Raw genomic sequence first — 16563 nt, 5'->3', positions numbered from 1 at the left:
CAAACTGGTAATGCCTGTCTAGAAAGGCAAACCTTAGATACCGGTAATGATCTTTGTGAATCGGTATGTGAAGGTAAGCATCCTTTAAATCCACTGTGGTCATGTACTGACCCTTTTGGATCATGGGTAAAATTGTCCGAATAGTTTCCATTTTGAACGATGGAACTCTTAGGAATTTGTTTAGGATCTTTACATCCAAGATTGGCCTGAAAGTTCCCTCTTTTTTGGGAACCACAAACAGATTTGAGTAAAACCCTTGTCCTTGTTCCGACCGCGGAACCGGATGGATCACTCCCATTAATAAAAGATCTTGTACGCAGCGTAGAAACGCCTCTTTCTTTATTTGGCTTGTTGACAACCTTGACAGATGAAATCTCCCTCTTGGGGGAGAGAATTTGAAGTCTAGAAGGTATCCCTGAGATATGATCTCTAACGCCCAGGGATCCTGGACATCTCTTGCCCAAGCCTGGGCGAAGAGAGAAAGTCTGCCCCCCACTAGATCCGTTCCCGGATCGGGGGCCCTCGATTCATGCTGTCTTAGGGGCAGCAGCAGGTTTCCTGGCCTGCTTGCCCTTGTTCCAGGACTGGTTAGGTCTCCAGCCTTGTCTGTAGCGAGCAACAGCTCCTTCCTGTTTTGGTGCAGAGGAAGTTGATGCTGCTCCTGCTTTGAAATTACGAAAGGAACGAAAATTAGACTGTCTAGCCTTAGGTTTGGCTCTGTCTTGAGGCAGGGCATGGCCTTTACCTCCTGTAATGTCAGCGATAATTTCTTTCAACCCGGGCCCGAATAAGGTCTGCCCTTTGAAAGGTATATTAAGCAATTTAGATTTAGAAGTAACGTCAGCTGACCAGGATTTTAGCCACAGTGCTCTGCGTGCCTGAATGGCGAATCCGGAATTCTTAGCCGTAAGTTTAGTTAAATGTACTACGGCATCTGAAATAAATGAGTTAGCTAACTTAAGGGCTTTAAGCTTGTGTGTAATCTCATCTAATGGAGCTGATTCAAGTGTCTCTTCCAGAGACTCAAACTAAAATGCTGCTGCAGCCGTGACAGGCGCAATGCATGCAAGAGGTTGCAATATAAAACCTTGTTGAACAAACATTTTCTTAAGGTAACCCTCTAACTTTTTATCCATTGGATCTGAAAAGGCACAGCTATCCTCCACCGGGATAGTGGTACGCTTAGCTAAAGTAGAAACTGCTCCCTCCACCTTAGGGACCGTTTGCCATAAGTCCCGTGTGGTGGCGTCTATTGGAAACATCTTTCTAAATATCGGAGGGGGTGAGAACGGCACACCGGTTCTATCCCACTCCTTAGTAACAATTTCAGTAAGTCTCTTAGGTATAGGAAAAACGTCAGTACTCGCCGGTCCTGCAAAATATTTATCCAACCTACACATTTTCTCTGGTATTGCAACTGTGTTACAATCATTCAGAGCCGCTAACACCTCCCCTAGTAATCTTCTTAAATTTAAAATTTGAAATATCTGAATCCAGTTTGTTTGGATCAGAACCGTCACCCGCAGAATGAAGCTCTCCGTCCTCATGTTCTGCAAATTGTGACGCAGTGTCTGACATGGCCCTAATATTATCAGCGCACTCTGTTCTCCCCCCAGAGTGATCACGCTTACCTCTTAGTTCTGGTAATTTAGCCAAAACTTCAGTCATAACAGTAGCCATATCCTGTAATGTGATTTGTAATGGCCGCCCAGATGTACTCGGCGCTACAATATCACGCACCTCCCGAGCGGGAGATGCAGGTACTGACACGTGAGGCGAGTTAGTCGGCATAACTCTCCCCTCGTTGTTTGGTGAAATATGTTCAATTTGTACAGATTGACTTTTATTTAAAGTAGCATCAATACAGTTAGTACATAAATTTCTATTGGGCTCCACTTTGGCTTTAGCACATATAGCACAGATATCTTCCTCTGAATCAGACATGTTTAACACACTAGCAAATAAACTAGCAACTTGGAAATACTTTTCAAGTAATTTACTATAATATGAAAACGTAGTGTGCCTATAAGAAGCACAGAAAAAGTTATGACAGTTGAAAATTAATAAACTGAAAAGTTATAGCATCAAATCTTTGTAAAAAAAACACAATTTTAGCAAAGGATTGCTCCCATTAGCAAAGGATAACTAACCCTGATAGCAGAAAAAAAAAAAAAAAAAAATACAGAAATAAACGTTTTTTTTATCACAGTCAACTACAATCTCACAGCTCTGCTGTGAGTGATTACCTCCCTCAAAACAAGTTTTGAAGACCCCTGAGTTCTGTAGAGATGAACCGGATCATGCAGGGAAGACAAACTTCTGACTGAATTTTTAGATGCGTAGCAAAAGCGCCAAAAAAGGCCCCTCCCCCTCACACATAACAGTGAGAGAGATCAGTAAACTGTCATAAATTAAATAAAACGACTGCCAAGTGGAAAAAAATAGTGCCCAAAACATTTTTTCACCCAGTACCTCAGAAAATTAAACGATTTTACATGCCAGCAAAAAACGTTTAACATTAATAAATTGAGTGCTATTAAAAAGCCTGTTGCTAGTCCCTGCAAATTAGGCTAAAGTTTTATGCATACAGTATAATTCCAGTGAAGTGCCATTCCCCAGAATACTGAAGTGTAAAATATACATACATGACAGCCTGATACCAGTTGCTGCTACTGCATTTAAGGCTGAGTTTACATTATATCGGTATGGCAGAATTTTCTCATCAATTCCATTGTCAGAAAATAATAAGCTGCTACATACCTCTTTGCAGATTAATCTGCCCGCTGTCCCCCGATCTGAAGTTTACCTCTCCTCAGATGGCCGAGAAACAGCAATATGATCTTAACTACTCCGGCTAAAATCATAGAAAGACTCAGGTAGATTCTTCTTCAAATTCTACCAGAGAAGGAATAACACACTCCGGTGCTATTATAAAATAACAAACTTTTGATTGAAGGTATGAAACTAAGTATAATCACCACAGTCCTCTCACACATCCTATCTATTCGTTGGGTGCAAGAGAATGACTGGTAATGGCAGTTAGGGGAGGAGCTATATAGCAGCTCTGCTGGGTGAATCCTCTTGCACTTCCTGTTGGGGAGGAGTTAATATCCCATAAGTAATGGATGATCCGTGGACTGGATACACTTAACAAGAGAAAAACGTTTTAAAATAAAACCGTTACTGTCACTTTAAATTTCAAACAGAAAACACTTTATTACTGAATATGTGAAAAAGTATGAAGGAATTGTTCAAAAATTACCAAATTTTCACCACAGTGTCTTAAAGCATTAATAGTATTGCACACCAAATTTCAGAGCTTTAACCCTTAAAATAACGAAACCGGAGCCGTTTTTCAATTTAACCCCTATACAGTCCCAGATACAGTCTTTGCTAAGACCCAACCAAGCCCTGAGGGGAATACGATACCAAATGACGCCTTCTAAAAGCTTTTTCAGAGATTCTTAGATCCTCACACATGCATCTGCATGCCCTGCTCTCAAAAAACAACTGCGCATTAATGGCACGAAAATGAGGCTCAGTCTATGACTAGAAAGGCCCCCTGACTGAAAAAGGTGTCCAATACAGTGCCTGCCGTTTTATAAACGTTCCCCAAGATTATAAATGTCAATTGTTAGCCTAAATTTGAATAATATGCACAAATAAAGCAATCGATTTAGCCCATAAAAATGTCTACCTGTTTTTTAGCCCATAATAAGCCCTTTATTCTGTTTGTTTTTGACTAAGAAAATGGCTTACCGGTCCCCATGAGGGGAAATGACAGCCTTCCAGCATTACACAGTCTTGTTAGAAATATGGCTAGTCATACCTTAAGCAGAAAAGTCTGCTAACTGTTTCCCCCAACTGAAGTTACTTCATCTCAACAGTCCTATGTGGAAACAGCAATCGATTTTAGTTACTGTCTGCTAAAATCATCTTCCTCTTACAAACAGAAATCTTCTTCCTTTTCTGTTTCAGAGTAAATAGTACATACCAGCACTATTTTAAAATAACAAACACTTGATAGAAGAATAAAAACTACATTTAAACACCAAAAAACTCTTAACCATCTCCGTGGAGATGTTGCCTGTGCAACGGCAAAGAGAATGACTGGGGTGGGCGGAGCCTAGGAGGGATCATGTGACCAGCTTTGCTGGGCTCTTTGCCATTTCCTGTTGGGGAAGAGAATATCCCACAAGTAAGGATGACGCCGTGGACCGGACACACCAATGTTGGAGAAACAGCAGAAACCCTACTGATAATTATGTAGAATTTCCAAAAGATGTCATCACTTCATGTCAGATGCACAAGCATTATGATGAATCATCCAATTTTAAAAAGAAACATGATGAATTCTGCAGACTAAGTAAAGTTTTGAAGCTGCTTGCAGTTTTGACCATTCACAAACTAAAATCACCAACATTAAAAAGGACAGACTACAATATAATGTTTGTTTTAAAATATAGAAAATCCCTTTATTACCCATTCCCCAGTTTTGCATAACCAACAGTTATATTAATATACTTTTTACCTCTGTGATTACCTTCTGCAGTATTAGCAATAGAAAATTGATGTAAACAAGAGGCAGCAACAAATATCCAATGTTTTTCTTTCATAATTCAGATAGAGCATGCAATTTTAAAGGGACAGTTACTTCAGAATTTGTATTGTTTAAAAAGCTAGATAATCCCTTTATTACTCACTCCACAATTTTGCATAACCAACATTGTTATATTATTATACTTTTTACCTGTGTGATTACCTTGTATCTAAGACTCTGCAGACTGCCTCCTTATCTCAATTATTTTGACAGACTTGCATTTTAGCCAATCAGTGCTGACTCCCAGGTAACAACGGCTGTGAGCACAATGTTATCTATATGGCACACATGAACTAGCAGTGTCTAGCTGTGGAAAAACGGTCAAAATGCCCTGAGATAAAAGACGGCCTTCAAGGGCCGGGAAATTAGCATATGAGCCTACCTAAGTTAAGCTTTCAACTAAGAATACCAAGAGAACAAAGCAAATGTGATGATAAAAGTACATTGGAAAGTTGTTTAAAATTGCATGTCCTATCTGAATCATGAAAGTTTAATTTTGACTAGAATGTCCCTTTTAAGCATCTTTCAAATTTACTCCTTTTCTCAATTTGTCTTCATTCTCTTGGTATCTTTATTTGAATAAGCAGGAATGTAAGCTAACGAGTCGGCCCATCTTTGGTTCAGAAGCTGGGTGGTGCTTGTTGATTGGTGACTAAATTTGTTTTCAGTATCCCTTTAAGGCCCACATCTGAATGGGAGCATCCACCCCAATGCCTGAGGGTATGAAAAACAACTGAAGATATTTACTCATTGACTGTCACTGGATACCATCTCCGTTATCATACAGAAAACCTGCCTGCGTATCTGCCATTCTGCTTGATACATTGTAACACATCTTAGATAACAAAATTTATGCTTACCTGATAAATTTCTCTCTTATGGTGTATCCAGTCCACGGGTTCATCCATTACTTGTGGGATATTCTCCTTCCCAACAGGAAGCTGCAAGAGGACACCCACAGCAGAGCCGTCTATATAGCTCCTCCCCTAACTGCCACTCCCAGTCATTCGACCGAAGACAAGAAAAAATAAAAATTCTTTGTGGATTAAGTGACTTTTTCTTACTCTCCATGGAATTGTATGCAAGGTATTGTGGTTTGTCTGAATATTTTTATTCACTCCCCTTGCAGGAAGTAACAAAATGTCACTCTTGCAAGATGATTGAGGGCAAAATTGATTCCCCCGGTTCTATATTCTGTGTACATATTGCCCTCCAGTGAATTTACTGGAATCTGTATTTCAAATTCAAAAGGGTGTCTGTAAAGGGGAGGCCACTGAGACTATGGCCCCAATATTAAAAATTTCTACAGCTTGGAAAAAAAAAAAATTGTAGTTCAGACTTTACAAAGGCTGGACTCACTACATTTTCAAAAGAAAAAAAGGGCAGAACTTTCCAGCACGGTGAGATCTCTCATTTATATATGTGAAGCAGAGACAAGGCCAGTGCAATACAGCAAACTGGGTCCTTCCAGTTTTATTGCATTTAAGCTTTGCACTCTCATTTGTAATTTAAGACATTAACACATTTTGATCTAGCAGTGATTTTACACATTACGATTATGCTTTGAAAGTTTTATTACCTTTATACAAAGTATGATCCTAACTATTAAATTACATTGCACTTTGCAATTTATCCATTGTAAACTGACAACTTCAGAAAGTGGGAGGGACAGGGCAGTTCCCAGGGTATGTCTGAAGCTCTCTCACATTGACATTTTCTAAGCATTTTAAACAAGCTGGTCACACTGATTTGTCTCGCCAGCTGTATGCAGGTGAAGTTTGCTCAAAATTCCCAATACATTTATTTAACTACCAGAAAAACAATATATACTAAAATATAGACAAACCCAAGTTAAATAGTTGTGAAAACTTTTCAGTTTAATTTGGAATTGATGCAAACAGAGCTTTTATATCATCCCCAGGGGTTCTCCACTTACATTCTCTCTCCCATGTGAAATCTTGTATCCCAGAAAACGTCATTACTTTCTATGGTAGGCACCCCTCTCCTCTCTTTGGGAAAATGTTTGATTATCTGGCCCAAAGAAAGTAATGACGCTCCCTGGGAAACTGAAGCTGACAATTTTTCAGTTTTAATTTAAGTAAAAGACGTGCAAAGTGTAATCTAATTGATAAAATATACACACACAGTATGTGTTAAAAAGTTACACAGAAACTGTAACGGCATAATCAGAATTAAAAAAAAAATTTTTTTTTTTAAAAATCACAAATTCTAAATACACTGCTGTATACAAAATAAAATACAAAATACAAAGTGCAACGTTTAAATGTAATAAAATGTAATCTAAAGTTTTAAATTGATATAAAATAGAAAGCACAAAGTGTAAATGCAGTAGAACTCTCATATCATATCATGCAGTGATATATTGCACTGGGTTTGTCTCTCCTTCACATACAGAAATGCAAATAGGTGTTAACAATTGGAAAATGGAAGTCCTCAAATGTGTTTGTTTTCTTTAGGTTTTAGATACATGAAAACTAAAACACTCAATTTTGAACTCTCATTACAAAGACACTTGTTCAAGAACCTGTTGTCCAATACACGTTTCCATGTCATTTCTGAGCTGGGGTAAGTCGGGAATAAATGCCCTGTCCTGGGATACTGAAACTGCCTTTATTACCTTTGATTCCTGTATGTATTAGAAAATTATGCCTCCTATTTCTGTCTCTTTTGGGAATGGTGAAAGCTCTAACCATGTTCTTGAATTCTAGATCACAAACTTTTGAAATGACATCTAGTAACTACTGATCTTAGACTACCAGTGGAGTGACTGATCTCCCACTGGGTATTTGCACCATCATTATAACTAGCAGCAACATTCAAAGAGATCTGCTGTGTGCAAACAGATTCTGCTAAACAAATGTCCATATAAGTCAAGCCATTGGTGTATTTTCATGTACCAAGAAATGCAACAAACTGACACCCCATAAAAGTTTGTTAATTCACTTTTTTTTTTCTTGTGTGGGGATGACAATATTTTATGAACGCAAGCAAAAAATAATTATATGCAAAACTGTTCTGGTGAAGAAGTGGTGCCATAATACTTAGATATTTTTTCTGTGTGCACCTTTGTCATGGCTCTATTTGTGAATGGAGAACTTTCTTCTGAAGAGCTTAAAATATAGAACCATACAAAAAGACATTAAACATCTATTAACCTTCCAGATGAAAGGTGTTACGTGTATCGAGTCCAAAAGTTATGGAACCAAGCCAAAAAGGGGATTTACTCACCATCTCAGTAATAAATTCTATAACCAGATCTTCTAGAATATCCACTGACTCAGTGTATGGGTTCTGGTCATCTCCAAAGCCGTACATCATACAACGCACTGGGGGGAAAAAGGTGCGGCAGAATTCATTAGTCACAGAACGTGAAAACACATCCATCAGCAGCATCACACCAACCTGATTTTGAACATACAGACAGCAGCATTACAGGTTCAAGGTTATCACTGACACAAAGTAGCCTTAGAAATAAAGCAAACTTGAAGAATGGGAAGGGTTGACCATTCCCCCTTATCTCCTTAGATGCTAATGAACTACAGTCCTCTGACATCCAAATGGCGGACACAATTTCTAAACATAACCCTAACCTTAATACCAGTTTTAAAATTAACTTGGATCAAGACAGACAGCCATAACACTCCAATTAAATTGACTGTAGTCACCCATCATATAGCGCCTGGATAACAAAAGCCCTGAATCAGTAGGTTGACACTGATAGTGGCTAAACTTCACAAGGAAAGGTCACATGCAATCCCCTAGAACTTTTTATCTTAAAATGTACTCTGTAGTACATCATATATAATAATAATATCTTCAGACTGTTCTACACACCAGTAGACCGCAGATAGGGAAATGGTAAGGAAAACAAAACAGTAAGGGACTTACATTCTTTAGAGAAAAGCCTCTTCCTTCTCCCCTGTCCTCCTTCAGCTCCTCCTGTAGTATCATCATTTTCTTCTTCAAACTAATCAACACATTTCAAAGAAAAGAAAACTTGTAGAATAGCAACAGGTTTGCATAGATCAGTTCCTAATAAATAATCACATTACAAGCAAAAAAAAAAAAAAAAAAAAAAATTATATATATATATATATATATATATATATATATATATATATATATATATATATATATATATATATATATATATATATATACACATCCACAATAAAAGTATTTTTTGCCAATAGTTGTGCAGCATGTGCACAATAAAATACAATGAGATCCTTTCCTTGTGAAAATAAAGATTAAAGGGACATGAAACCCAATTGTTTTCTTTCGCGATTTAGAAAGAGCATGTCATTTTAAACCACTTTCCAATTTACTTCTATTATCTAATTTGCTTAATTTTCTTGATATCACTTGCTAAAAAGCATATCTAGATATGCTCAGTAGCTGCTGATTGTGTGCTGCACATAGAGGCCTTGTGTGATTGGCTCACACATGTGCATTGCTATTTCTTCAACAAAGGATATCTAAAGAATTGAGCAAAATTAGATAATAGAAGTAAATTGGAAAGTTTTTTAAAATTGCATGCCCTATCTGAATCATGAAAGTTTAATTTTGACTAGACTGTCCCTTTAATTTATTGGCATCCTCCAATCACGGCTTCCCCCCAGGGGAATCATTGCCTGAGGCAACGCCATGATTGGAGGAAGCCGGATTTGTAATTGCTGACGTATGAAATGACGAACGGTAGGAGGGGGAATCACTTCTCTGGCTTTAAGAAAAGGTATTTTAACAAAACGGGTGAAATGTAAACTTTCGTGAATGAAAGTGCCCCTGTTTTTAATAGTATTTTTAAAAACCGGGCACTCATTCTTGAAAGTTGACATTCACTTTAAGTCCCTTCATATATTTGAAGGTTTCTATGATGTCACCTCTTTCCCTTCTATCCTCTACTATACATATTTTTTGTACGTTTTTATATTTTAGACCATGTACCATTTAGTAGCCCTCTTTTGGAGAGCTTCTAGTTTATTGATATCTTTCCGAAGATATGGTCTCCAGAACTGTACACAGTATCTCAGATTTGGACTAATGATCTGTAAAGTGGCATAAGAACGTTGCTATTTCTGCTACTAATATCTCTCCCAATGCAACTAAGTATTCGACTGGCCCTTCCGGGTGCACTACTGGCATTGTGTACCACATTTTGGATGCTTGGATAAAGCAGCCAACTGTTTTTTTCCAGCACAAGAGCTTATTACATTGGGGTGAACAAAATGGTCGAAATGGTCGTAAACGAAAACCAACCCTGTGGCTTGTAAAAGAACCCCCCACTGCATCAGGAAGGAGGGTTTGAGGTATGCACATATTGCATTGTTGTTTAGGAAAGACATTTGCATTCAATTTTTATTTTCCCATTTATAATTTTATTCTGTTTCCTAATTAGCACATTTTTTTCCCCCCAAGTTTGAACCAACAGACACTAACACTGCTCACTTGAATACTGCATGTTCCCTAGTCTCTATACTTGTTGATCGCCAAGGGATGATATTAGTGAAGTCGCACACATATGGTGGCGCTCTTTTGCACTGTTGCTTTTTTTCTGAGCACTCAAACTGCTAGTTAAAAAAGGAGAGTAAATACATTAAGATCTTTATATATGATGTTATGCATAGCGAAACACGTTTGCAATATTTTCATTATTTACTTTACCCCATTTTCATGTAATTTATTTCTGAACATTAAAGGACCAGTCAACACAGTAGATATGCATAATGAACAAATGCAAGATCACAAGACAATGCAATAGCACTTAGTCTGAACTTCAAATAAAAAGCAGATTTTTTTTCTGACAATTTTAAAAGTTGTCTATTTCCACTCCCCCTGTACCATGTGACAGCCATCAGCCAATCACAAATGCATTTATGCTTATTTTGTGAATTCTTGCAGGACTCAAAAAGTTTAAATATAAAAAGACGGCATTTTTTTTTTTTTTATTGAGGTTCATTTCAAGGCATACAACGTTATAATAGCAATACTTATGTCACATGTAATAAAATAGCACTTTTAAAGAAAATAGAAAAAGCAGGTGATATAAATAAATAAAAAAAGTGGGTAAAAGCCTATGTACCATACAAATTGTATACAGATAGGATGCCAATTGGCCTGGTAGCCTCCAAAACGACATGGAAAGGCCTCTCTTGGCCCTTGTAAAACAAAAATTTTAAAGTAATTGGAGGAAATTGTAAACATAAGAGACCACTTTTGGATCTCAGATGAGACCTCTTTTTCTGTTTTTATCATAGGAATATATATAATAGACTTAAGTTTTCTACCCCAGATACAACATGGTGGGCCACTCTTGGACGTTTTATATAGAAACAATATATGGACAGGGGTAGATACTGAGTATAGGCATACAATAACAAAAACATTGGCATCATTATGAGGGTAATTGTTGTAATAGCACAATCAATAAAGATGCCAGTGCCACAGCAGGACACTTTTATAGTGCGACAGATGATATTAAATTCCCGAAACATATACATATGTATCCTAGGGACATCAGATATAGGTTAGGTGATTATTAAGTGTCGCGCTCCAGTTGCACGGTATTGTGGGATAATGAGTGAGCTATGGTGCAAAAAAGTATAATATTGGACCAAGTTAACATATGGTTAACCCCCTACTTTAAGGGATTAGTTTTAACATGCAAGGTATATTGCGATCCTAGGATCTCTATAGATTTTAAGCTCCATGCCAACGTTAGGTGCTACATATATATGGAGAAGGGTTATTTTAATCATATGGCTATATCCCACACTGAGTCAAACAAGCCTTTCCCTCTGCGGCTCCGGCCGCAAGGTCAGAAAAAAAACAAACTGTCTACAACCATGAGGTTGGGGGATATAATAGTGCGTAGGGTTACATGGCTTCATGCAGAGGGCACAATGTAACATGTATAGTTGGGCTCTATTGTAAGTTAGCCTATAGGTTTGTCTAGCACTACCAGCCCTGTAAAGGGATTGAAGCATATCTAAAAGGATTGCATGGCCCCAAGATGTATAATAGAAAAACCTCAGATTTACATAGGCTACACTCTAATACAGGTTAACGTGTTAACTGTCAGGGTACAGGTGAATGACATATAAATATAATAAGACAGGAGGGCGGAGCTTGCCAGCCTAGGAGATGGCTGCTGTTTCCTATAGCTCCTGAGCCCTATCTGAATGAGGACGAATTTGGCTTATTCCACAACCCTACTAATGGTCGCAATCAGTGGCTAAATTCAGCTGACCCACTGCTGAGTTATCTGGGACCGTTTTTCTGTCATTCTTAGCTACCGGTCCGCCTCGCAATAGAGAACAGCTGCGGCCTGCGCATGCCAGACTTTGTTTCTGAGGCATGTAATGTAAAGTGCCACCGGAGCTCCTAAAGAGATCTCATCAGCCGCAAAACCTCAATCGGAACAACTTGGGGCAAAAGAACAGCGCAGAGTGACCGCATACGGCCCCGTGAGGCGGAGGCGAGTCCCGCGATAGGCCGCAGCCTACCCTAAAGTTAACATCGCACTAAGTGAAATCGGCAGAAGCAAGCAGCGACAGGCAGAGCACCTACTAGATGCAATCTCTTAGAACCCCACTAGCAGCCAGGCATTGGCAAAGTCACCTAGAAATGGGGATATAATTATAATAGAAGTATGTTGCTCCACCTATAAAGCAGACACCCATAATGTAAAACGGAGATCTCACATATTAACTCCTGCAAGCCTGTTTACAGCATAATTCTGAAGGGACTGTCTCAGGGGAATTATATTTTACTAAGCACACCTTCAGCACAAGTTTTCTCTTTTTTTTTTACTGAGTTACTGTAAGTGAGCAGCCTTAGGGGTGATCCCCTCTACAACTTCAGAGAGAATAAGGCCAAATCCTACTCTCCAAAGATTGGAGGTGAATTTACTACAGCACAGAATCACAGTACCACTCCTCACCTCTTATTATACACAAACTGGTGACACAAACCTCCTACAGCATACGCCAAAATGTCGCCAAAGAAAGGCGGCAAACCAAATAAAAGCAGCAAACAGAATAAAACCACTTCACACACTGTGAATACTTTTTTCAAGGCCTTAGAAGCCAAAACCAACGCCTCAGAGGATGCAAATCCCCCCCGATCTCGCTTCTTGCCAAAGTTCATCAGAGTCTGAAAGTGACCAACCTGGGGAAAACATTAACATACCTACAGCTCTTTTTAACTCAATCCCCTCAAAAAAGGACTTCTCATCACTAATCAACCAAGTTAAGCAATGCATCAGAGATGAAATCTCCGACCTCAAGAAAGAGATCTCGGAAATGGGGCATAGGGTTGAATCGATTGAAGACACACAGGACTCCCATGCAGAAGCTATTTCAGAGCTCCATAACACTATCTAACAACAGGGGGTAAACATCACAGAACTGGAAGACAAGCTGGACGATGCGGAAAACCGCAGCAGGCGCCATAACATCAGGCTAAGGGGTATCCCCGAAACTGTCGCCACTTCAGATCTAGAGCAATACCTCCAAAACTTCTTCAGTGCCCTGAGGAAAGAAGAAATCCCGACAAAAATCGACATTGACAGAGCACACAGAGCTCTCCGCCCTAAACCACAAAGTGATCAACCGCCGAGAGATGTAATAGTCAGAATTACCAACTACCAAGTAAAGGAAGAACTAATGAAACTTGCAAGGGAACAGCAACCCCTCCGGCGTGACAATGTGGAGATACAGTTATTTGCAGATCTATCCCAAAGAACACTGTCCAAACGCAGAGACCTCAAACCATTAATCACGTTGCTGAGAAAAAGAAATATTCCATATAGATGGGGTTTTCCCTTCCATTTGATAATACTTTGGAAAATCAGACGTCTGATTTGCTCCGGGGTAGATGACATCCTACCTATATGTAAAGATTTGGACATACAACCACCACAGCTAGATGAATACCCCCCTGCTCCCAGCAAAGATCGCAGCACCTCGGTACCCCCTCCGCTCCCGCAAAGGAAGGAATGGTTACCAGTTCGTCAAAGAAGAGCACAAAAACTCACAGCACCCCAGCTGTCTCCCAGAGGTGATAAAGGCTGACTTTAACATAATGTGGTAAACACCTACTTCTTCACCCATCATATTAGGTGCTTACTACACCTGGTGGGGTTACCCCTCCTCTTTGTTAATGTTTCATCCCAGGGTAAGCCTGGCTTGTGTTTTTCGTTTATTGCCATAAAATGTTTTTATTATTAATCTACCGTTAATATATTGTTATGTTGGGTGTCTGCAGATTGCTGACTGACTGTTAACAACTCACACTGTCTAATTGTTCTCATTCAGTTGGGAGATTTTCTCCTTTAAATTTAGGAATGTTGGGCACATACTGATGCTCCAGGAGACACACTTTAAAGCTAAAAATGTTCCCAAATACTTTTCCCCGCAGTACCCGCAGCATTTTCACAGCACACATCCTAATAAAGTCAACGGAGTCAGTATCCTACTCCATAAATCCTTACCTTTTACTAAAAAACACAATGTATCTCGGATAAAGAAGGTAGATATGTCTGCTTAAAAGGCTTATTATATGGCAAACCAGTAACTCTAGTTAACGCATATGCCCCTAACTCCAGACAAGACAAGTTTGTAAAGTCGATCTCAGACATAGTTATGAAAGAAGTGAAAGGTTCTCTTATCGTCGTGGGGGACTTCAATGTTCCCCTCGACCCCACGGTGGATTGCTCAAATCCAGAATCTAGGTCCAAAACCCCAAATCTATCTAAGATTTGGCGGAAACTCAAGACCCTAGGCTTACATGACGTTTGGAGATATTTTAACCCCCAAAAACATGATTACACCTTTTTCTCCCACCCCAGACGCAGTTATTCTAGATTAGATTACATTTTTGTGGACCACTTGCTACTCTCTCACTCCAGAAATTCGCAGATAAAACACACCTCCTGGTCAGACCACTCCTTAGTCTCGTGTAATATCCGATGGCCATCAGCCCCATTTAAAGCCTTCCAGTGGAGACTTGATGACTCCATCTTATTGGACCCGTCCCAGACCAAGCTTTTCACAAAATACATAAAAGATTACTTTGCACTCAACACTACACCAGATGTGAAGGTGGCAACCATTTGGGAAGCCCATAAATGCACTATTAGGGGAGAATTTATCAAAGCAAAAGCGCAAATCAAAATGAAAAGCAGAATAGAAATAGAACGCCTATCCTCCGAGATATCTAAACTAGATTACGCCCACAAGATCAACCCCCTAGATGGTGCAGTTCTAGAGGAACTCAAAGTAAAGAGAGACAAACTAAATACCATCCTTCACATCAAATCACAGAGACAATTACTATACCTCCAACAACACTTCTACAGAGAGGGCAACAAACCAGGGAAATATCTTGCAAAAGCCTTAAAAAAACAACAGCAGAAAACATACGTACACTCCTTAAAATCAACACAAGGAAAGCACCTAGAAGACACCCACTCTATAGCGAATGAGTTCAAAACATTTTACCATAAACTTTATAATCTTTATCCTAATAGAGACATCCAAAACCACAGCCAATTATGCCATCAATACCTTGAAAATATCCCGATCACACAACTGACTCCCGAACAAAGTGAATTTCTGGAAAAACCCATCCTCCCCTCAGAGGTAAAAGACGCAATACAGCAGCTAAAACAAAATAAAGCCCCCGGCCCGGATGGCTTCACGGGTTCTTATTATAAAACATTTGCAAATCTTGTAATTCCTCATTTAACAGACTTATTTAACTATATCTCGGACTCTCGTCCTTTCCCCGACAACATGCTACAGGCCAATATCTCTGTTATTACCAAACCAGGTAAAACTCCCGACTCTCCAGCCAACTACAGGCCAATATCCTTACTCAATATAGACCTAAAACTCTACGCCAAGATCCTAGCCTCCCGACTTAATAGCATCCTACCGTTAATAATTCATCAGGACCAAGTAGGTTTTGTGCCTCATAGAGAGGCTAAAGATAACACTGTCAAAGTCCTTAATCTCTTAGAGTTTATCTCGCAAAAAAAAAACCCCGACTGTTTTACTATCGACTGACGCCGAAAAGGCATTTGACAGACTTGACCTTTCTCCAAGAAACCTTGAGACGCTATAACTTCCCAGACTTTATCATTCAAAAATTTTTTGCCTTGTATACTAACCCAAAAGCTCAAATCAGAATTAACGGCACGCTTTCCGACCCCTTTGAAATCAGAAACGGATCTAGACAGGGATGCCCACTTTCCCCACTCCTATTTATCTTAGCCCTAGAGCCCCTGGCTACTAAAATAAGACACAATAACAAGATCCACGGGATAGAAATTGGCAAACAAACTCACAAACTAGCGATTTTCGCGGATGATATTCTCCTAACTCTCACAAACCCTCTCCCCTCTCTCAGAACTTCTATCTCAGAGCTAGAACTCTATGGGACTGTCTCTAACTTCCTGGTTAACATGACAAAATCTGAATATCTTCCTATAAATCTTACCAACCAATCCCTAGATGAACTGAAATTGACATGCCCCTTAAAACCACAAATAAAATATTTGAAGTACCTAGGTATCTGCATCACCCCCAACATAACTGATCTCCGCATGCAAAACTATGGTAGCCTAATTTCAGAATTTCAGACCCTTACCTCAGCTTGGCTCCCCAAAAATATCTCATGGCTGGGTAGAATACATGCCACAAAAATGACTCTTCTACCAAAAGTCTTATATATCCTCCAAACAATCCCCATACCGGGTATTCAAAAAGATCTAGACATTCTGCAAAAAATTATAAATGATTATATCTGGAAACGTAAGCCTCCTAGAATTAATAAAAGTACGCTATATAAACTTCCCAAAGAGGGAGGTCTGGGCGTCCCCCACCTTCGTTCTTATAAAGTCGCTATCTCTTTGCAGAGAATTTCTGACTGGTGTAAGC

At 39.2% G+C, this 16563-nt stretch overlaps 1 protein-coding gene across 1 annotated transcript in view; it reads right to left on the bottom strand.

The window, feature by feature from the left end:
• Positions 1-16563, bottom strand: part of TAF13 (TATA-box binding protein associated factor 13) — a 62184-nt gene that overhangs the window by 37018 nt on the left and 8603 nt on the right. The window contains exons 2-3 of the mRNA XM_053705807.1: positions 8510-8588; positions 7850-7947 (exon numbers count right to left, since the gene is read on the bottom strand). Coding sequence (XP_053561782.1) covers positions 7850-7947; positions 8510-8588 — 177 coding nt within the window. The remainder of the gene's footprint in view (positions 1-7849; positions 7948-8509; positions 8589-16563) is intronic.

This window comes from Bombina bombina, chromosome 3 (genome assembly GCF_027579735.1).
Source record: "Bombina bombina isolate aBomBom1 chromosome 3, aBomBom1.pri, whole genome shotgun sequence".
Lineage (NCBI taxonomy): Eukaryota > Metazoa > Chordata > Amphibia > Anura > Bombinatoridae > Bombina > Bombina bombina.
The sequence above is the reverse complement of the archived record's forward strand: the minus strand, read 5'-3'. Positions and strand labels throughout refer to the sequence as shown.